A 22,773-nucleotide genomic window follows, 5' to 3' on the forward strand; every position below is an offset into this window, starting at 1 on the left:
TTTAAAAAAATAGGGTGAATAAAAATTATAAAATTAAGTAGTAGTTTGATTACCTTATATTTAATTATTATAGTTTCACATGTTCAAAAGATTATGATTTTTCCGAAAAAAAAAAAGACTATGATTTTAATTTAAATTTTCAATAGGTTAATCATAAGGGGAACCGGAAAATTTCGTACCGAAGTTTTCTGCACTAGCTCTTACCACTTTCCCGACATCTGTCCAACGGAATTTTGACCCATCGGTGAAACTGAACAGTGAATTTCCGCGGGTAAATAAACTCCCACTTGTTTTTAATGCGCAACGGTACCAAAGAAAACCGCCACTTGCCAAATAAAGAGAGTCCCGCGACTCAATCTGAACAACTAAATCCTGACACGTGTACGATTAGGATAATAGCTAGAAAGGTCAGTTTCTTCCCTAACCCCACCACCACCAGTCTGCCACCACGCCCACCGTCTTTCTTTATATAACTCTGTGGTCATTTTTAAGCCACAATCTCTGTAGTCCGACTTAACCCCAGAACCAGAAGACAGTAAGCCAAACGAAGCCTTAGAAAACAAGCTGAACACTGTAGAGACTTACCGGAAACGGAACTCCAAACGGGGTCGTTTTGGGAAGCATTTTTCTCCTTCTTACTGCTTAGCTTATGGTGTCGGTGAACCCCAACCCAGTTCAGGGGTTTTATTTCTTCGATCCCATGGGTATGGGACTCCCTGGTCTCAATTCTCTGCCGCCGCAGACGACTTCCACCACTGCTACTACTGCTACCACTACTAATACAACAGCGGTTAACACTTCGGCGTCTACGACGAGTTCGGCTGCTAATACTTTAGCTTTTGCGGACGATCCGAGCAAGAAGATCCGGAAACCGTATACTATTACTAAGTCTAGAGAGAGCTGGACGGAACAAGAACACGACAAGTTTCTAGAAGCTCTTCAACTGTAAGTCGGTTCAGAGTCCTCTTTCAATTTGCTGGATTTTTTTCTTTATAGTTTGATTTTTTTGGTTATTATTTATTTCAGAGAATTGGTGGGTGAGGTGATGGGGAAAGTGTGGAATCTTTGAACTTGTTCTATGCGATTGATATAATTTGAGATTTTGTTTCTGCTTCTGTTTGTCTATAACAGAGCAACCAAATGAAAAATTAGGAATTATAATCGGGTACTGATAATTGTGTCATTGAGTTTAAGATGCGTAAACTATCGTTAATTAGAGGCTTCCGTTTGTTTTTATTATTACTATTTTCAGTTTTGAATTGGTGCTGCAGTTTTGCTGCAGAAGTGCAAGATGATTTGAATATTATTCCAGATACTGACAAATAAATCAACTCAATTTTATCAATTTAAATTGCATCAAGCTCCTCTAAGTTGAGTTTATTGCTATTCCAATTCTTAACAGTAAAGCTTTACATTTGAACTTCTGAATTTGGTGTTTCATTCATCTTTTGTATATGAGTCTCTCTCTCTCTGTCTCAAATAACAGCGATACATGTTCAATGGGCACAGGAAGTGCCTTGGGTTTGGTTCCTTTAATTTGTTTGTGTTCTATGTCCCAATTAGGTAATTGACCATGCATCTTGGACTTTCTTTGTGCTTGGAATCTATATTCTAAGCCATAGAGCAGGATTAGGATTATTTCCTACCAAATAACGGGTTCTTCTATATGCTCCCAACTACCAATTATGAAATTCAGTTGGTAATAGCATCTCTAAGACGAATGGTTTGGTGGATGCACTAAAGAGACCAACTTTTTATATGCTCTAATGTGGTAGAATACAAAATTTTTTGTTCGTTGTGTTCTAAATCATGAGCTGCAGTTTTTTTTTTTTTTTTTACTCTGTTTCTGAATATAGAACACATAATAATTCTGAAGTTTCTTTTTGGTTTTGTGACGCATCACAGATTTGATCGTGACTGGAAGAAGATTGAAGCTTTTGTTGGGTCAAAGACAGTCATCCAGGTATATTTTCAGACAGTAAATTTTGGAACACCATGAAGCATGTTTCTACTGCTGTAACTATCCAGTTCCTTAACAGTTGGTTATTTATAGTTGCTTCAACTCTTGACTTTACCAATCAGATAAAGATACTTGAACTCTGATATGAAATCTTGACACTTCCAACTTGAAGGAAAATCTATCAAGTAGTCATACCCTGTCTATGAAACATAAAAATTGATCTTTAACTCCTCCTTGGTTTGATGTTTACAATTTTATCTTCATGTGCCATTTGGTACTCTATTTTGTATTAGGTTCCGTTTACATAAATATGGGCAAAAAAAAATGTAAGGGAAAAAACACTGAGATTCATCTCATGTCTACCGAGCAGAAAAGTCCATAAAATGGTTAGAGTATTGTATTGATAAGCATTATTGGAAAGAACTATGCAAATTATTAACATAGACTAACAGCTTCTGTGTCTGCAAAATGAAAAGAAAAAAGGAATGCAAGGCAAGAAGAGAGAGAGAGAGAGAGAGGGGGGGGGGGAGTAATCAAGGAAGTCTGCGTTTTTAGTGCATCTCATCTGCTTCTTGTTGCATATCCATTGTCAATATATATTTACATGTTCACCCTAACATACATTATTCGCAGATACGTAGCCATGCACAGAAGTACTTTCTGAAGGTTCAAAAGAATGGGACAAGTGAACATGTTCCTCCGCCTCGGCCAAAGAGAAAAGCAGCTCATCCCTACCCACAAAAGGCAGCTAAAAATGGTCAGCATTGTTAACTTAGCTTTTATCTTCCCTTTCTTCCTCCTCTTTTTCCTTCAACACTGCCCCCCTCCCCCCTTCATTTTTTTCAATGAGTATGATAATTTGGGGTGGGGTTTGGGTGGGGTCAGGGTTTTGTCAAATTGTCTCCAATTCTGGACTGAGCCTTCTTTGCATGTTTATTTCTTGCAGCTCTAGCAGTCTCACAAGTGGCTGGTCCATTTCAATCTTCATCTGCTTCATTAGAACCTGGATATGTTCACAGACAAGATTCATCATCAGTTCTTGGAAATCCAATGACTGGTGGAACTTTGACAACCTGGAATTTTAACCCTGTCGCACCAGTCAATGTGTCTCAGGTGACTAAAGGTATCATCTGTTCATGTTCTCTCTATGGGCTTCTTCTTTTCCTTTCTATTTATCATAATCATCTCTATTTTTTAGATGATGTGGGATTGGCTGGGCCACCAACTGCACATAATTGTTGCTACAGCAGTAGCAATGAGAGCACCCCAAGGACTTGGCAAACTAGTGAAATAATTGATCGAGGAGATCAGGGCAAGCCAATGAGAGGTCAGCATCATGCTCCTAATTTGAGCTTGGGATATTTTATTAACTAAAACATGAACACTAAATCTCCAAACTACCAACCACAAGGATTAGAAATAAGCAAAATAATTCCTCCTTATATGAAGCTAGGATATTTGTAATTTGTTATGGGTAATTTACCCCTCTCCCTCCGTTCCTCTCTGTGGCTTCCTCTCTTACACGACGGCTCAGCAACTGCACTGAAGAAAATTCCAGCTTTGCCCGTGACATTGTGTCATTCAAATTTACTATATTACTGCCTCTTTGTTCATTAACACTTAACCCATTCTAGTGCCTGCTCATAAAATGATTTAACATGGGATGGGGTATTGAATGGTTCAGCTGTTTCCCTCAAAAGGGAGCTGGTGGCTTGGTAACTCTGAAAAAGTTTAACAAGTTAATCTTGTTTGACTGCATCATCTTATCTCTTATCACTCTTATTAAGTGATATTGCTTGCATTATTTTATTATCCGTTTGCAAATCTTCTTAGATTCCTGGTTCCTGTGCATGACAATCTCACCCTTATCAAAATGCAGTTATGCCAGATTTTGCTCTAGTGTACAGCTTCATTGGCAGTGTCTTTGACCCGAATGCCAGTGGTCAGCTGCAGAGGTTGAAACAGATGGACCCAATAAATTTGGAAACAGTATGTCATTTTATTTAGTTATTTATTTATTTTGAACTTTCATTATCTCAAAGCTCTTGGTTGCAATTTCAGTTTTTGGTCTTGTTTATTTAAAATGACGATTCAATGCTCACGGGAGTTCTATTTGCCATTTCCCAGGCTTTGCTGTTGATGAGAAACCTCGCCATTAATTTGACGAGTCCTGATTTTGAGGATCATGTACAAGCTTCGTCCTTCGCTTTTTCTTTTTTTTCCTCCTTGTTCGTTTTATTTTCCTTTCTTGTTGTCCTCAGCATTTTTTAACGTGTCTTTTTTGAAGCACTATCATACATGACAATCTATGCTTAGAAACCTTTTTATGTCATGTTGGACTTTATTAAACATTGCAAACTATTCAAGAGAATTGCATGAAATGGAAAAATTTCTTAAATGGGTTCCATCAATCTATGAACTCTATGTAGTTTTATGAGATGCTAGCCTTTGAGAAAGTTGAGTGAGTGGGCAAAGAAGTGTCAAGCATAGAGAATGGTGATAGTGTCAGTGTGTCACTCAGAATAATGCCACCTGTTTGATAGATATCCAAATAGAGGAAGAACTAATAACTGAAGCATTGCTTCTACGTAATTGTTAAATTTATGAATTTTGGAAAACCTATAGAATTGCCAATTTACTGATGACGGTAGATGAGTCTCCATCGAGTATATCAATCATGTGAGTACCATTCAGAGTAGATCAATCATGTAGGAGTGTTCCTCTTCATAAGCCACATGGGTGCATCGAATATCAATACAACAAAAAGGAGTTCTTGGTCTTAAAAAGAAATTTATACCTTTAACCAGCCGTCAGAAATTCTCATATGGTTTTTGAGTTTCCATTTTCATTTTCAATGATCATAGAATGCTACCAGAGGATTTGTTTTGCTTGCATGTATATATGTGGTAATTAACTAGAGACCTCATGGAATGAGATATTGTCTGACCTTGGAATTTTATCTGTGATAGCTTGTATTAGATCTCCAGTTGCTGAAAGTATATCAACTTTGTTTTCACTCATTTGTTCAACTTTCTGTGAAACCAATGCAGAGAAGGTTGCTCGCATCCTATGATGTCAACACAGATAATGCAAAATCTGGTGGTCCTTACAGCAATATTGTTGCTGATAAAACTCGGTACCCTTTCAGCTCCAAAAGAAGTGAGACGTTAAAAAGTGCTTGTTGACTTTCCTATGTTATGGGGTCGATAGTGTCTTGGGAAATTTCTATATTCCCTTGATCCTCTGCTTGCCCAGAACAGTAAATGCTGGGGATGAACAGAACGCTTTCCAAATGAGCGGTGGTGTCAGCGAGATCTGTATATATTATGTGTGGTAATAGGGAATAATTCTCTACCTAGGTTATAGTTTGTTCTTAGGAGTTGTGTTGGCGTGTGCGTGTGTATGTATATATATGTATACAAACTTGGCTCTCTGGATATGTAGCATAGTTTTATCTGAAATGTTACGACTCTGAGGCTATCTTTGTATAGAGATATGAGTGCGAGTTTTTTAGTGTACATTCTTGCTAGGAGTGCTTTGATGTTATGTATGTTGGAGAATCGTTTTGAGTTACGAACTCTGTATTCATCAATCTATTATGAAAGCTCTGCCAAAATAAGAATTATGTTCAAACTCTGCTCTTCCACTTTCTACGTCTGCCCATATCAACTACTTAATTTTGCTTCGTACTTAATTTCAAATTCACTAGTTACGCTCCAATCAAGCACGACCTAAAATCATAGAAGTTAATGGTCCAATCGCGTCATCGTTCCAAGAAAGCGATTGTGCTCACATGGCGAGAAACTAGATCCCTGAAAACAACGCAACCTATGCTTAGCCAAATGTGCATAGGTCCATGTTTAGTTTCCTCAACAATTGGCAAAACTAAATACTGATACCCAAATGTAAAAACTGAAAGCAGGTTTATATATATCAATCTTGAGGTTCTAGAATGGATCATGACTAGAACTTTAAATGTTGTAAAGATGGTTAGAAAAATGCTTAGGCAGAGATTGAAAAACCAATGAATTTGTTTAAATAAATATATAAAATTCATTATTTAAAGAATTCTGCTAATAGCATCATAAATTTTTTTTTTTTTTAGAAAAAGAAAATGTACTTGTATTGAATTAATAAGGTCTAAAAGGATCAGAAACAAATAGAAAAACATATAGCAAACAAACCAATTGGGTCCACTCCAAAGAATTCCAGAAGCTCTCAATTCTCAAACTCTACCATAGAAGCCTTTGAGAACATCTTCAGAACACCATAAAAGGCTTGTCAGCAGCCAAAACTAGGTTACATATTCTCCAAACTCTAACTGATCTTAGCTCTAACTTTAAGAGGAGTTGGAGTAATCCTCGCCAGCACTTCACTCTTTTTCAGTCTTAAGGGAATTTTTTTTTTTTTACTATATTTTTTAACATATTATTTATAAAAGTAAATTATTCATATTTCTCAAGTCTCAACTTTTCTGATAATTAATTAATTTTACTATTTCAATAGATATTAAGTAAATTCATATTACTATGCTACTAAATAAGTATCATTTGAGATGAGTAAAGAAAAAAATTCGATGGATGTACGAACATGGCCCAGCAAATAACCAAATTCTAATTTTTTAAATTTTGATTTAATTGATTAATTTTTATATCTCAGTATAATTTTATTCGATTTGTAAATTTTTATAATAATTTAAATAACATGCTACTTTATTATTTTTTAAATATAAATTAATTTTATATATAAAAATAATATTAATTTATATTTAACTATAGTTAAATAATATAATGCAGTTGATAATTTCAATAATAGATGAATTTTATTTTATATTAATAATTAAAAAAAAATTATAATAAATATATTATTTTTAACCATTTTATATACTGAGATTTTAAATTAAATAATATATTTATTATAAAATATTCATAAGACTATATATTTAACCATTAAATCACCTATTTATTATATTTAAATATAAAATATTAAATAATATAAATAATTAAATTTTTTTCGATCATTAGTCAATTAAAAAATAATAATATTGCTGTTTATATTATCAAATTAGATATTATTAAATTTAAAAATTTATAAATCAATTAAAATTATATTAAAATATAAAAATTAAATCAATTAAATTAAAATTAAAAAAATAAATTAAAATATAAATACGACAAACATTAATGTTTTTATCAATTGTTAAAAAAAAAAAAAACCTTTAATGTCTGTACATAAAAAAATAACCATTTTAAAATGTTGACAAGCGATTTTAAAAATCCTTTCATATATTTCAAAATATTTTTAATTAAAATAATAAATTTGATTTTTAATCGAAATTTTTACATTTTTTAGCATATTAAACAAATATGTAATATTTAAATTTTAATAATAATGCCAACCGGACTCGATTTAAATATTTTCCTTACTTGACTATGGAGTTCGACCACAGCAACAAATTTTTAAGAAATAATAATAATAAAAAAATAGCCGTTAGGCCAACTCTAGCCCCTCTACCTCATCAGTTGCTAAGTTTTTTTTATTTTTTTATTTTTTCTAAATGCAAAGGTTGAAGTGAAGAAAATTTTGGAAAAAAATAAAAATTTACCTCTGAATAAAAGAATAGAAACTAAAAATATCAAATTCATTTTTGTAGGAGATAATCTCCACTTTAAAACCATAATAAATGATAGTTTTATTTAAACTTTCAACTCTAGAGACAAATTTGAAATAAAAATTGAAATTTGATTTATTTATCCTTTCTAAATAGTTTATGGGTAAATTTAATCTTTAATAGCTTATGGGTAAATTTAATCTTTTAGGCAATTTTATATTGGAATTGAAAGAACTACCTAGTTGTGACTTGTTCATGACCCACTGCGAGGATAAAAGATTTCTCAAGCTTTTTAGGTTCAAATACATTATACAAGGGAAAGGAAGGTGAAATCCCAACCGAATGCCAATGCCAATTTCAAGTAAAATGCCATTAATTACATCAACCTCAAGTGAAGTAAATCCCTCCTCAACAAGCACATCTATACGCACTGCCCATGCAAGGTGTCCATTGAGCATGTGATCACAAATACATCACCATAACCACAACCACAGCTGAAATTTACTATCTATGTCCAAAACTCATGTCTAACTCATGCCCATATCTTCCCTGATTATGGCCAGCCATTGCAAAAGGATGAATTGGCTTGGATTTAGACCTGAGTTCCATCTCGAAGAGCCTTTGCAGAACCTCTGGATGATGAGTTCCACCGCCAACATCAGGAGCTGCACCGTTCACAAAGAAGAAGAATAAGATCACAAGTAATCCAATCAGGAGCTACACCATTCCATGACAAACCACGCAATTAAATGTCAAATTTTTCCAAGTACAGTAACATGCTTCACAACAATCAAAAAGCCCACAACTCTGAACAGCATACGAGGCATGTTAAACAAATACCAAATCTAACTTAAGGTCCATATCTTTAAGGAATAACAAAGCACGAAGGGAAGCTGCAGTTGGCTATTCCACAGGAACTCTACAATGAAAAACGTCCCATGCATTTTCTCACAAACTTATGTTGGACAAAAACGAGTCTAGATATCAAATAATATTATCAGTAACTCTAACTTAGTCCCAATTACCCCAAGTGAAATTAATGTAAATTCCCCGACATTCAAGCCTTGTGTAGGGACAAACAAACAATGAGAACAAAGACCATAAACAGATAGGTTTCTCTTTTAAAATGACAAGCTTCAGCAACCCATGAAGGACAATACTCCAAATTTATAGTTAATCAGAGGTTACATTGGTCAGAAGCAAAATGAGTGTAAAGTGCTTTACCTTGTGATGGAATTCCAAGGGCACCAAAATTGGCCTGCCTTTGACCAAAAGGAAAACCTTGCATTGGGTTTGATTCCTGTATAACGCCAGGCACCTGATTGCTGGGATGTGGAGGCAAAGGTGCACCCCGGGGAAATCCACGTAGAAGGTGGGGTGGAGGAAAGTTTCCAGGCATATGCATTTGTTGTAACATAGGATTATGTGGATTTGGATCTAACCTAGTCAGTCCAGTACTGGGGTGGTGGAAAGGAGGGGAAAGCAAATTTGCAGCAAACTGATTATTAGGAGGATCAAGATGAATGTTATCTGGAGCCATGAATTTCATCTGAGTATTAACATTGGCAGGATGAGAATCTAATGCATGGAACATTGGCCCCGCATGATTGAACTGAGGGCGATGAAGCTGTGGAGAAGATGGCTGTGCTTGAATATTAGGATACTGAACATCAGATTCCCTCATATCATAAGGACCACGAAAAAAGGCTGCACCTCCTTGGCCTCCTATAATAGACCTTTCGTCAGGGTATACAGAATTTAAAGCTGTTAGTTTTTCAGCAATGTCAACTGCTGTCTCTGGCATGGATGATAACTCAGCTTTAGATGAGCTCCTGGCATGCATAAAGTTCTGGAGATTGAGAGGGTCACTGGTAATCAAACTATCTTCTTCTGGAAGTCGAATGTCCACAGACCCATCAAAGCCACCAAGCTTGGATCCCATATCAATTTGGCGTTGTGACAAGTTGACTTCATTTTTATGATCAAACCTTAAAATTTGTTCTTGAACACTTTCTGGTTTCAGCTGTTGTCTCTGGTGTGATGCTAGAATGCCACCATTACTTGACATGCTGATTGTCATATCATCCGCAGAAGTATGGAAATTATCATCCGTCATAGGGAACGGAGACTCCAAAACACTAACTTTCACTGATCCAACTGAGCCACTTTGGCCAGAAGTTGGCATTCCTACTGGCTGCAGTTCCTTCATAAAAGCAGTTCCAAAGAGTGTTTCAAGAGTCAAAAGCTTTCCTGCATTAGGAGTGTTCTCAGTGTCTCTCTCTCTGGAACTAGAGAGCATAGTGCTCAGATTCTCAACTTCCATATTTTGTTTTGTATCTGAAGATACGATATCCAAACCAGTATATAGGTTTGTTCCCTTCTGTAACAATGAAAGAAGGTGCTGTGATGCATGATCATCAATATCAGTTTTCAGTTGTTCAGTCTTTGCCCCAGAACCACTCAAGCCTTGCACAGGCGGCTGCAATGTCGAGCTACTTTCAGTCATTTCTGACAGAATTGACTGTTCCAGGTCTTCACATGTAAGTACTGCTGGAACTGCATCCAGCTTATCAATATTTTCAACAGTGACAGGCATTGAATTGGATGTCATGTGCCCATCTGCAAGTCCAGAGCTTTGCAAAGGAGGACTTGGAGGAGTGTTCTCCACAGCCTTAACACTAAATGTGTGGGATCCACTTTTTTCACCACCAGCAATTAATGATAGCAGATCACTGGGCCTGCCAGATGAGAGATCATCACCTGGTTTATTGTTACTGCCAGATGATAGACCATCAATTGGTTTCTTCTCTGAAACAGAAAGAAAGTATCTATGAACTTATACAAATAGAAAATTCAGCCATAAATTCAAACACCAAGAAATTGCTAAACACCTTCTTCAAGAAACCATTGAGCAAACTTGGAAGACTGGACCGTGCAAGGGCTCCACTTGTCATCTGCTTTAACATCCTGATGCAGGAACACGAAATTATATTTATGTATATTAGAAAAAGATTACAGCACCTCTAGAAGTAGTTGCAGCAATAACATCACAAGAATAAATTCATTCATTTAAATCAGCTCAACAAGAATCAGTGCAATTCAGCTGAGAAATATGCAAGTTAAGAGATTAACCACCCTGCCCATCTCTCTTCTTCTTCTTCTTCTTCTTCTTCTGTGTGATAGCCATTTAGATAACAGAACTAATCCAGCAATGTGATCAATTTCAACAATTTTACTCATTTAACCATTAAACTTACTGTAGGTCGGATTCACTTCATAGGAGAATATACTATCATAATGTCTAACAGCCATAATCAATGTTCTAAGTTTATATACAACCATGCAGATAGAATGGTATGATTCTACTGGTCAGAGCCTTAAAGGGCCATTGTTGTGTTCAACTATGACCATTTGCAAACCACATTCCTCAAACTATGATGTATCACTGGAATAACATTGCCAAATTGATGCAACACCTCCAAATCAGATGGACCCAGGAACTCCAGGAGATACTACCCAGTTCTTTACTGTAGGACTAGAGAACAATTCAAAATCAAACATTAGTTCATGATTACATAAAGCAAATATCACAACAAGCTGCAGACAGGAAAGCTTATTTCTGATGTTAATACATGATATTTATGGATATAAAGGATTTGAAATTCACACCATTTTAAAGCTCAGCAAGACATAGAATTTCCTTTTAAATAGCAAATTAGCAATTGAGTTGCCATCATGTGTAGTGATGCAGTATTTGTAAGAGTGAAAAAAGAATATCCCATTAAGAAAATCCAATCACCTCAATGAAACCGGAGGAGACGACACCATTTAGCGTCAATGCACTGCCAAAGAGTTTGTCGAGGATTGAGGTTGAATGAGTTGGACTGGATTCCTTTACAACTTTACTCTCTGACCTATCCTTACCATCATGCTCTATGAACTCGCTACTCTCTGAGGTCTCAAAAGCTTCAGAAAGTTTAGAATTCTTGTAAAACTGATCATCCATGCCAAGTACCTGTACTTCAGTAGAAACATCCAATGCTGATGACAATTTCAGAAGCTTTTCACTCTGGCTTTTAACTGAATCTTGAATACTTGGACTACCAAGCTGCTGCTCACTCAGATCAATCTGTTCTAAAGGTTGGTTCTTCTCTTGATTATTAGAAGTCCCACTTAGCAAACTGTTTCCTTTAGCATCCAAATGGCTACCATCACGTTCGTTGCCAATCTACATATTAAATTAGCAGATGAATGTTCAATAAGCGGTGAGGGAGTAACGATAGATACAAGATCCAATCATGACACAGTAGAATGAATTCAATTCACTAAGAAAGCAACAGATACTAGTAGTTGAAAAATAAACTAGAACACACGTCCTGCTTTGCGACATCTGCATCTTAAGGCAAAAAAGAAACAGCAAACCTGCTTTCCTTACTATTTTCCAACCACATATCCTGTTTAAACTTAACCCATATGAAGTGGGTATTCAGTTCAGAGAATGTGGGCCAACCTAAGTAGCCACTTCAAATAATAATGTTTGACATTGGCTTAACCAGATTCTGCAGATGTAGTGATTGAAAAAGGAAAGATTTAGTAGCTCCAGATCTTTCAGCAAACATAACCTACATTGGGTGGAAAGGAGGCAAGGACCCATATATCCAACACAGACTAGATTCGTTAACGCTTATTGAATTCAATATTAGATAGTGTAAACTGGATTCTCAACCTGTCTAAACTATTTTTCAACTTCAACATTGATCAAAGTTTTACAGTATAACAATAAAATTGGCACAAGGATCAATAAGCGGGCCCCAAAAAAGGCCAACAGCATGGGACACCCAAAGGACAGGAAGGAGGAAATCATTTATTCAAGGTGACCAGATACCTACACCACAACGCTGATTTTTTTTTTTCAAATACAGTAAATAATGCTGTGAAAACCAGGATGTGAATAAATGGATCCGCTTGCAAGTTCAAATCTAGATATTAGATAAAGCTTACATTTAAGCCAGCCACACAGGGATTATCCAATAATAGTATATCACTAAGCTTCAGAAGAAAGCATAACAACTGCATCCCTATGCTAACTTTTGAATGCAAACAAAACACCTTAAAAAATAGAAGAGACTTACCTCTGATGGTTCAGGAGGAATTAAAGATTTTATTCCAACATTCTTCTCCACTAATATAGTGCTTGAAAACCCTGGGGGCACAAGAGGTCTAGATAGAGGAGCTGGAGAGGGAATGGAAGACTTGTCAGAATCAACAATTGAAGGAGTCTGTGTCGCTGGCTCATCTGTTTCATTTTTTCTAATAAGAAATCTCTTATCTTTTGGATCCTCCATCAACTCACTAATATCGAAGTCATCTTTACCCTTTTCTGGATTCAACTTCTGCTTTTCTTTAAAAGCTTTGTGTTGTTCCTTCCTCATCAATTCAAAGGAAGCTGAATGGAAGTCGAAATTTAAAAAGTTTAAATTAAATTGACAGTACTGCACAACAGCCAGAATAGAATCAATCGCTATACCAAAAAGTCTTGAGCAAATGGAACTATTACCTCTTCTCTTTCTTTCCTCTTCTGCTCTATCCTCACTTGTGAACTCAGAAGAACCAAATGTTTCATCGTTGTATGAGTCATTAGCATCCCTACGGGAATGAGGCACTGCCTGAAAGATAGAGAGCATAATCAAAATGGACATCAAGAGGAGACTTATCTGATATAGATTCTAGAAGATCATATTCCTAATTTCATTGCTTGTTATTGATCAACAGAAAAACATGCATACCACCAAACCGTGATCCAATTATGCAGCAGATTTCCATGCAAATTCGCAAATACTATTACACCAACAAAAAGAACATGTTTCACCTTATAAGGACGAGGTGGGTGATATGGCTCATTACTCCTATTGAGCTGGTAATTATCATTAGCTCGAAGCTTTGGAGCTGACGGCCCTGCAGTATATCCAGAGGGCCTTGGGAAAGAACCACTTCCAAGGAGTCCATCATGCTCAGGAACTTGCCAAGGTCGCCGAGATTGATTGCCATGACGCTTTCCAGAATCTGTGCATTAACAAGCACCACTCAACCAGCAATAAACTACACTACTAAATCAGAAATATGAATCATAAAAACCCATAATCCATTAAAATCTTGGCAACATGATTTTAGAATTACATCTTCAAGATGACCAGTAAAGGGCATTGTTTCTTTTATATATCACATACATAACAATGATACTAGAAATGGAATGACGACATAGAAGCATATACGGTAATAAGCCATAAGGCAATAACCCATCAGAAACACTAATCACTTCTTTACCTTTCTGCTATCCAGTCACTAGCAGAAAAAAGATATGGTCATATAGTAAAGCACTTGCAGAAAGTCAGGCATACATCGCTCCCCAAAGCATGACATAATAAATACATGTAGACAACAAAATACCCCTCATATATCCCATCTTCAAGCATCTTAAGAAGTCTGAGATGCACTTAGATCCACGATAAAAACTTATCAAATTCATGTCTATTGTCACTTAGCAACGATGTTTCAGGGTATAGAAGTTGGAAAATGAAGATGGAATTAGTAATCACCATACAGATAACCCCACTCCTAATTTCCATTCAAATAAATTGGGATTCCCTAAATCCTCCAAAGGCATGCCTAACTCAGCTCTTAAATTCCTTGAGTGCGCTAACATCATAGTTTGATAAAAAGGGCTTGTGTTTCAACCAGACCATTCCCAGACTTGAGACTTAATCAAATTCAACCCTAAAACACAAATTACAGGCAGTTTTTGAAGTTAGATCCCCCCCCCCCCCCACAACACACACACAATAAATATATTGTCAAAGGCAACAGGCTATTTCTATGGATATGGAATGATTCAGAAGCCTTTTGTTACCATAGGGCATGAGAATTATCACAATTTATGAATAGGCCCACTTTGCCATTTCTCGTTCAAGGATGAATGAGAGTTTTTACAGGATTACATGAGTATCATAGCAACTAACTAATTTATATGAACAGGCACATTTTAAACAAGCTCAAAACTAACAAAGTCTTGACCACTGGTTGTTGATTATGGATCCTTAAAAAATATGAAAAGAAAACAAATTACATATGAATTGGATTTCCAGATGTAACATAGTTGCTCCAAAGATTGATGATAGTTTGGAAATGACAAACTTTGTAACAATACATATGAGGTGTTGTTTCGAATGTAATGTACTAAGATTGAAACCTAAAACAGTATTCTAAAACACAATCCCATGATTGTCGAGCAAACACCAATTTTATCTGAAGACTTACCTGAATCCCAATCAGATTGGGAGTCACTATCACGATCACCCCTTCCAGAGGAACGACTATCCCACCTTCCATGAATTCCCCGGGAATAATTGCCCATATCCCCTCTAGTGGGTGGTGATGAACCATATTCAGTACGTCTATAACTTTGGGATGTTAAGCTGCCAGAAGTCCTGAATCGATCCTGTGAGGCATCCTCAAATTCACTGGTGAAGAGAAAGAAGGAAGAAGATGATTAAGAAGAGAGTGACTGAGATTCAAAGCATGACATACCGAAACAGCATCATCACATCAATGAAAACCAATACCCCTATCCTCAAATTTGTAGAATTGTTAAATCTCCCTGCATAGAATTTAAGGGTGTAACCTGCTAATTACCTTAGAAGCAATGGGTCGAAGCCACTTGGCCAATTCTTGCAAACATCCAATTCCCTCAACGATAATAAAAAGTCTCTTGTATAAGAAAATCTTAACTTCCTGGATCATTTATCCACATCCAAAAAGAAAAAGAAAAAGAAAACATTAGAAAGCAAGTTTGATTCAATGTTGGACACTGAAAATTTAAGAATGGAAGTGCATTACTTTTCGGATTCATGTCTTGCTTCAGTGTGCTTATTCAATACGTGTTGCTCTTCGTTTTCTGAACTCATTTTTGCTGATATTTAATTTTAACAACTAAACACGAAGCGATCAGAATAGTTCCTTGACACAGAACCCACTAGTCACACATGTTAACTCGAATACTAACTCCGGCGTCCGCTAAAGCTAAACAATATCCGTACATCCTGGCACCAGCCAAAAAATAGAAGCACTCCTATCTTCAAAATATTCTGTACAACACTGTTGCTTATCCTAATCTCGCATGGCAAACTGATCAAATTTGGCTGTTTTAGGGCGAGCAATCCGCTAACTATTGCTCAGCTTCAACCCTTTAAGACGAAAATTAGATAAACGGCATGAATCAAGAAAAAAACCCAACTATCAGCTGATGTCAAGCCAAGTCCATCCTCTGATCCAGCTCAATGCACAACAACTCCCGCCAGCTTCAACCTTTGAAGACGAAAATTAGATAAACGGCATGAATCAAGTAAAAAAGCCAACTATCAGCTGACGCCAAGCCAAGTCTATCCTCTGATCCAGCTCAATGCACAATAACTCCCGCCAGAAATACCGGTTCAATATCCTTAAACTCTCATCGTAAAATTGCCAAAATGAAACGCGATCATTCTCTCCAAAATTGATACTGAAAATGCAAGATATGTACAATGAATCACTTCTTTCTTCCAATCAGAAACCGAATCTCGCAGCCCACGCCATTAAACGCTCGATTATGAAAAACGATTATCAAATTCTTGACATAGGAAAGTCCCAAAAGAGATCCAATGAAACAAATTCTAGGGTTCTGCTCTAATCTATGAAGCTCAAAAACTAGGGTTTTTATTATGGTACAATAGGAGCTACCTGGATCGGAGAAGCAGAGAGACCGGGAGAAAGGGACCAGAGACCAAGCAGTTTGAAATTTTAGGGTTTAATCACCATTGTTTAGCCTGTTTCCCAGATCGGAGAGCCTGTGCATTAGAGAGAGATATAGAGAGCGTGATGAAAGGTTTGCAGAAATGACGATATTCGCATTCGCATCCGCATCGCAGAGGAAAGAGATGATTTTTTTTAAAAAAAAAAAAAACTATTGTTACGTAGCCCCACGGCCTCTGTTTGTGTCGTTGAAACTACGCACTCTATTGCTTGGGAGCTAATTCAATCAATGGCTGTCACATTGCGCACTGCATTTTCGTGGAGTAATGTTAAACTTCAGAGGCGCGTGGAGAATATCCGGTCAGGTTTTTTCCTTTTCTTTTTTGGAGTAGACCGCTCAGGTATTTTTAGACTTGAGCAAATTACTTTAATGCGTATAATTTAATAAAACTAATTACTTAAATATTTCTTCGGAAAAAATAACTTCCTTAAATAAATATTGTATTACTATTAATTAATTTATATAGTTTTGAATTGTTAATTACCTAATTCTTACCTTTTCATCTCATAATTTTTTTGTTTACTATGCTTTCTCAATATAAATTAAAATAGTTTTTTAGTTGAGAATTGAAAATACATAGAGTTAAATCTAATCTATCATATGAATAAAATGCCTAATTGAAACCAACAAAGTTAGATAATAATTTTTATTATAGTTAAAAAATTGAATAATTGTAATTTTTATATTGCAAATTGAATGATTATATTATTGTATAAATTGGATAATTGTACTTCAAAAATATATTATAAATAGTAATATCTTAATCCTTTTATATATTATTAATAGTCTAAATAAACAGTAAGGTAGAGAAGTAGTTAATAATTTAAAAAAAAACCAACTAATATACATTTTGAAAAATAAAGAAACCAAACAAATATTTTTAGTAAGAACAAAAATTTTTCGTCAAAACATTAGGGATTACAAGCCAAACTTGTATAAGCAGTAATTTTGTTTTATCACATCAACAAATATATGTATACTAAGAAAATATAGTTAATTCAATTGAAATACTTGTTTTTACGGTATCATCTATTTATATTAATTTTTTTTTAAAATGGGTATTCACATTAATTTATTAAAAATTAAATAACTCATATTATTAAATTATTATTGAAATTTATATACTGCCCACATCAAAAATCTTTTAGAGATGAAGAGATGTGAAAGGGCTTTTTTTTTACTTTTCAAATAAATTATCCATGTATCAATGCATGTACTTATATAATAATTATTTTTAAAACAGTGATATAAAAGAAATATGTAAAGTGATATGTTTGCTATTCTGCGCGCTCAAAGTCAATAAATTTTTGAACAAGTGTGAGTATAAATAAAAAATTTGAGTTTGAGAATAATATATTAGAATGTGTATCTTTAATTTTATATATATATTTTTTTTATATTAGAATAAAGTAAGATTAGTTAATAATTTTTTAAAATATTCGATTATTACTGACTAGTGAATAAAAAATTACGTGATTATAAGTGTAATAAAATTTATTATATAATATTTTTTAATTATAATTAGATGTCATTGGAGGTTTGTTCAAACACACTCAGTCTTCTATCGTTTCGAATACCGATTATCCAGCTGATTAGATATTTTTTTTTTGAATGTCATCTGAGTAATCGAATGTTACGGTCTATTAAAATTTTTTGTCATGTCGTATTATTATATGGTAACAATGCATAATACACTTTAGGCGATTATTGTATTATACCAAATAGTATTATGGTAATGGAAATAATAATATAAAAAGTTATATATAATTTGAATATAAAATTTTAAAAGAATAAAAACATATAAGTAAATTTATTTTATAGGGTATTAGTTAATTACTCGTTTGCTATGTTTGAATAAAATATGGGGAAGTTTCCTAAAATAATTAGAGTTGAGATATTGATACAAGGTATCAAATTATTTTGAATCCTCCAGATTTAACTGTTTGAGAAAGTAAAATTTTGAAGCGTCTTTTAGTTTTAAAATGGTTTAAAAAATCAAGAAATAATCGCTATTTAATTCTTATAATATAAAAAAGTTATTAATTAATTTATTAATTTTAAAAATTATATTAAAATATTTTTCATATTTTAAAAAGTATTCGATTTAGTCATTCTGTTAATTTTACCGTTAAATATTTTATTATTTAATTTTTATAATTTTAAAAAATTTATTTATTAATTTTTTAAATTTTTAAAAAATTTATTAATTAGTCTTTACATATCAAAGATATTTTATAATTTTTTAATACTTAAAATTAAAATTAACAGAAAAATTAATTAATATATTTATAAAAATATTCATATAAATATTGGATATACAAATACTAAAATTAAATTTTTATTTCAGTATTGAATGTACATCATATACTTACATATATTTATCATAAATCATTTTTCTTCCTTTTTTAATAAATCCTTAATATATGTATATATTGATTTGTAATATTAATAAATAATTTATTGTTAATACCAATTGAATCATATTTTAGTGATCTAATTTTGAATTAATCAGATAATACTGATTAAAATTTAGGGTTTATTTGTTATTAATAACCGTCGGGTCTCACATTTCTTTTTGACCGAATCAGAGCCCACAAAAGCAGATCAGGTATTGAACATGAAATGGCCCTAGACAGGCCTGTCCAGTGGCTTCGACTCAGGATCTAGTATAAAAGATAGACCGGATCATCTACGAGTCCAAGCCCAGTAAAAAAGAGGCTGGCCCAAAAAAGAGACATGGGGAGAAATGAACAAACTTCATCATTTCGCAGCCTTATTTGCATGTGCACTGAAAAAAATTAAATGACCGCCTGTATCAAGTATGTCAATTGATGGTATAGGTCCGTCTGATGAAGACAGACGTTACTATAACATGTAGTATAGAGACCGTTAGACGCCACTGAAAAGTAAAAAGAAAAGAATAAAAGAAAATGAATATATTTAAAAAGAGTAAGTTTACACACAGAGAAAAAATTTTATATTATGTATCTCAGAATGTCAGTTATTATAAATCATTATTTACAGTTTTCATTATTAAATTTGAAATGATTATTATTTTATTCTTTAATTTTTAAAACTTCATTTTCCATCTCTCATAGAGGAGAGGGAAAAATATATAAAGAGAGAAAGCGAGTCAAAGAGAGATAAAAAAAGCAAAGGGGTGAATATAATAAATAAAATTGTAAATAATTATAAATTAAAGGATTAAGTAGTAATATAATTTTAAAAATTAACAGTAAAATAAATAAAAAAAATTATAAGTACATAAATGAAGTGAAAGATTGAACAGTTTAATTTATAAAATATAGAAATTAAAATATTATTAATATAATTTTCAATGATTAAATAAAAAATTAATAACGAATTGAGAGTGGAAATTTTTTTTTTATGTCCGTTTTAAATGTAATTTATAAATTTATGTTGCTATAAAGTATTTATTTAAGTAAAAAAGTAATACATTTTATACTCGATATAATTTAATTAGATATTATTTACATTAAATTCAAATATTTAAAATAATATATTTTATGTAAAATATTAAATAAATTTAATTATATAAAAAATAATGAGAGAGCAAAAGACAAAAAGCAGGAAAGAAAGACTAAAAAGTAAAATGATATTTTAATTAATTAATTTTTAATTATTTAGATTTTATTGAAAATATTTTAAAAATATTGGAATTAACTTGAATTTCATTTAATTTTTATAATTGGGAAAATACAATTATACAGTTAAAGTACTGAAATTTATTATTGTTATTATCTTATGGCCATGGTTTTCTGGACTTGAGATATTTGAGAGCAACGTTGGGTGGGAGTTCAACATGTTTTGCTCCCCATCTCGAGTCTCAAATTCTTAATGGCGAGCTCTTTCTCCTACTCTTCCATCACTCCTCGTCTAAATTCCCACCATCGCCCCATCATTTTCCCGGCAAATCATCATGGGAAAATCAATATAATTCGTTGTAACGGGAAGAATCCATCTTCCAATTCACCCACCAGACAAGAATCCGAACCCGAGAATGCCGTTCTGAAGCTAGCTTGGTACGGCTCTGAACTTCTTGGAATCGCCGCTTCATTTTTCCGTTCACCTTCAACTACTGAAGCTCCCCAAAGGGAACTCAAGCTCGGTGCTGATGAATTAGGAAGCATTGATCGTGCCATGGTTGTGGAAACTATCAAAGAGGATTTCCAAAGATCCTATTTCGTTACAGGTTTTTGGGAATTGCACATTTACATTTCACAACTAATTATTGTTGATTTTTGGTTTCTGCTTCGTCTTTAATAAGATGATAATGATCAAAATAATTATCAAGGCGATTATACTGTAAAGTAATCTACCTGATAATAATTGGTTAATTACAATTTGAACGAAAAGCTTTAATTTTATGGTTTATGGGTTTTGGAAGAAATTATTGTCATAATCATTCTTTTCCAATGACTAGGAAATCTCACACTCAATGCATACGAGGAGGATTGTGAATTTGCCGATCCAGCTGGTTCATTTAGAGGACTTACACGTTTCAAGAGAAACTGTACAAATTTCGGATTACTTATTGAGAAGTCGAATATGAATCTTACAAAGTGGGAAGATTTTGAGGTGAGATCATTGTGTTTTAGGCATTATGTTCAACAGAGCTGGGGAAGTTTCATTCATGGATTTTGCCAACACTAGTGGTTAGCTCCTCAACATCTAAGTATCAGTCAAAACGCTGAAATAACTTGAAAGTCATAGAGTGTCTTATTTTTGCTTTGGTTAATGATTTACCTTAGAGAACTCTTGACACCAAAAACTTTGTTTGGTTACAGGACAAGGGAATTGGGCATTGGCGTTTTAGCTGTATCATGTCATTTCCTTGGAGGCCTATTCTCTCTGGTATGCTCCAGGATCTCACATTAAACTCATCATAAAAGACATGTTATTGCTGTAGATAACTGGTATTTCCTTAGAATTTTCACTATATTCTGTCCATTTGGAATAAGACTTTCGTAAAAATTCAATTCAATTGATTTATTTTCTAATGATTCTTTTGTTTGGAATGAAAGAATTCCATTCTTTTTAGCTCAAAAGCCTTTTATTTGAAAAGGAGAAAATCTTGTATGATTTTGCAATAATTCTTTTGAATTCTTTTATTGCAAAATGAATTATGCTAAACAAGCGGATTAAGCTCAAGAATCTGTGAATTGAAAGTGTGGTAGCATCAAAACAAAAGCAAAATTCTGTAGAAAAATGTATCACAAGAGAAATGGTGTTTACTATGGATGGATTTCTTCTAAAACTTCTACTGTCTATAGAACCACATCTTCAAGGCTTTTGTATACAATTTGATAATATAGCTCCAGATGCTTAGCTGATTAGATCTGACTCTGTAAAGCTATATTGCAGCTACTGGGTATACAGAGTACTATTTTGATGCACAATCTGGAAGAGTATGCAGGTAATGATAATGGGATTATGAGAAGACTTCATTCTATCTTTTCAATATTATTGTTTCAGTCTTAATTCATTTAGCTATGCAAACATTTCAGGCATGTAGAACACTGGAATGTTCCCAAAATGGCACTTCTAAAGCAGCTTCTAAAACCCAGCCAGGGATCTTGGTTTGGTAAAAGAAACTCCTCATGAAGAATACATGAACCTTTTCACTAGGAAAAATATATATGCATTTAATGAAAATCATAGTAAGGATTGTGAAGGTTAGTGAGAGTTTTGGATTCCTTTTGAGTGTTCAGATGCATGGTAACTAGTGATATTAACAACTTCCAATCTTGATGTATGTAATTTTTCGCAACACCCGCTAGCTAAATCTAAAAAAAAAAAAGCAAAAAAAAAAAAAAAAAAACTGTTCATATCATAATCCACGTTTCATGAGATAGCTGAGTTTAATTGTCTTCGGTTTTTTGTCATGGCCCAAACATGAGTAGCTTTTAGACTTTACATGATTAAAATTTTAAATTTCCCTTGACCAATAATTTTCCTCCTAAATTAGCTTTTTTATTATCAATTTATTTATTTTTTATATTATCCTATTGGTGCCATGTCAATCCATTTACAGGTAAAGTGACTATAGCTAGTATTTCCTCTATTAATGAGGACTAAACCTTCTACCTCGATTAATAGAAATCATTAAATTTAATGATATTAAATTTATTTACTTGTGTTTTAATAAATAAATTTTATGTATTTTATGAAAACTGATATGTAAAATAACTTAAATCTCTTTTATTTTTGTTATTTTTTATTTAATAAATTTATTCGGGAAATCTGAATTAGTTGAGATAATAAATTTTGATATTAAATGGTTTATGAAAATAAAAAAATAACGCATCAATGCCGCAAAGTGCAAAGGACATTTAG

General features: G+C 33.6%; 3 protein-coding genes across 10 annotated transcripts; 2 read left to right on the forward strand and 1 right to left on the reverse strand.

The window, feature by feature from the left end:
* The first annotated feature begins 477 nt into the window (after window positions 1-477).
* Window positions 478-5,593, forward strand: LOC110615843 (protein REVEILLE 6). 4 transcript variants are annotated; one of them, XM_021758005.2, is made up of 8 exons: window positions 479-945; window positions 1,906-1,963; window positions 2,594-2,717; window positions 2,907-3,083; window positions 3,159-3,287; window positions 3,840-3,949; window positions 4,088-4,147; window positions 5,011-5,593. In XM_021758005.2, the coding sequence occupies exons 1-8, from the start codon at window positions 650-652 to the stop codon at window positions 5,143-5,145; spliced, it is 1,089 nt and encodes a 362-aa protein (XP_021613697.1). In that variant the 5' UTR covers window positions 479-649; the 3' UTR covers window positions 5,146-5,593. The 4 variants fall into 4 exon arrangements, with proteins under 4 accessions (XP_043812947.1, XP_021613697.1, XP_043812945.1 ...); XM_043957010.1 differs by lacking the exon at window positions 4,088-4,147; XM_043957011.1 differs by lacking the exon at window positions 3,159-3,287.
* Window positions 5,594-7,840: 2,247 nt separating this feature from the next.
* Window positions 7,841-16,621, reverse strand: LOC110616102. The gene is made up of 10 exons (XM_021758425.2): window positions 15,465-16,621; window positions 15,261-15,359; window positions 14,886-15,088; window positions 13,441-13,634; window positions 13,129-13,237; window positions 12,704-13,017; window positions 11,371-11,799; window positions 10,463-10,538; window positions 8,796-10,379; window positions 7,841-8,236 (listed from the first exon to the last, which is right to left on the reverse strand). Exons 1-10 carry the CDS (start codon window positions 15,530-15,532, stop codon window positions 8,076-8,078), a joined length of 3,237 nt encoding a protein of 1,078 aa, XP_021614117.1. The 5' UTR covers window positions 15,533-16,621; the 3' UTR covers window positions 7,841-8,075.
* Window positions 16,622-20,198: 3,577 nt separating this feature from the next.
* LOC110614470 lies at window positions 20,199-22,388 on the forward strand. Of its 5 annotated transcripts, none has more exons than XM_021756010.2 (5): window positions 20,199-20,629; window positions 20,861-21,015; window positions 21,225-21,291; window positions 21,791-21,853; window positions 21,945-22,388. In XM_021756010.2, the coding sequence occupies exons 1-5, from the start codon at window positions 20,275-20,277 to the stop codon at window positions 21,950-21,952; spliced, it is 648 nt and encodes a 215-aa protein (XP_021611702.1). In that variant the 5' UTR covers window positions 20,199-20,274; the 3' UTR covers window positions 21,953-22,388. The 5 variants fall into 5 exon arrangements, 3 of the variants coding, with proteins under 3 accessions (XP_021611702.1, XP_021611700.1, XP_043812804.1); XM_021756008.2 differs by having other exon boundaries at window positions 21,802-21,853; XR_002487796.2 differs by lacking the exon at window positions 21,945-22,388 and having other exon boundaries at window positions 20,200-20,629; window positions 20,861-21,092; window positions 21,791-21,854.
* The last annotated feature ends 385 nt before the right edge of the window (window positions 22,389-22,773 follow it).

The sequence above is a fragment of the Manihot esculenta genome, chromosome 5 (assembly GCF_001659605.2).
Source record: "Manihot esculenta cultivar AM560-2 chromosome 5, M.esculenta_v8, whole genome shotgun sequence".
In the NCBI taxonomy this organism is placed as follows: domain Eukaryota; kingdom Viridiplantae; phylum Streptophyta; class Magnoliopsida; order Malpighiales; family Euphorbiaceae; genus Manihot; species Manihot esculenta.

What these genes read in the sequence shown, in the direction of transcription:
- LOC110615843 (XM_021758005.2), top strand. Translation starts at nt 650, where the DNA reads ATGGTGTCGGTGAACCCCAACCCAGTTCAGGGGTTTTATTTCTTCGAT. An exon ending in ACCCAATAAATTTGGAAACA is followed by an intron (nt 3,950 to 4,087) that starts GTATGTCATTTT and finishes GCCATTTCCCAG; the next exon opens with GCTTTGCTGTTGATGAGAAA. An exon ending in GTCCTGATTTTGAGGATCAT is followed by an intron (nt 4,148 to 5,010) that starts GTACAAGCTTCG and finishes AAACCAATGCAG; the next exon opens with AGAAGGTTGCTCGCATCCTA.
- LOC110616102 (XM_021758425.2), bottom strand. Translation starts at nt 15,532, where the DNA reads ATGAGTTCAGAAAACGAAGAGCAACACGTATTGAATAAGCACACTGAA. An exon ending in ACCCACCTCGTCCTTATAAG is followed by an intron (nt 13,238 to 13,440) that starts GTGAAACATGTT and finishes TCTATCTTTCAG; the next exon opens with GCAGTGCCTCATTCCCGTAG. An exon ending in TCAATGGTTTCTTGAAGAAG is followed by an intron (nt 10,380 to 10,462) that starts GTGTTTAGCAAT and finishes TTTCTGTTTCAG; the next exon opens with AGAAGAAACCAATTGATGGT.
- LOC110614470 (XM_021756008.2), top strand. Translation starts at nt 20,275, where the DNA reads ATGGCGAGCTCTTTCTCCTACTCTTCCATCACTCCTCGTCTAAATTCC. An exon ending in AAGATCCTATTTCGTTACAG is followed by an intron (nt 20,630 to 20,860) that starts GTTTTTGGGAAT and finishes TCCAATGACTAG; the next exon opens with GAAATCTCACACTCAATGCA. An exon ending in CAAAGTGGGAAGATTTTGAG is followed by an intron (nt 21,016 to 21,224) that starts GTGAGATCATTG and finishes GTTTGGTTACAG; the next exon opens with GACAAGGGAATTGGGCATTG.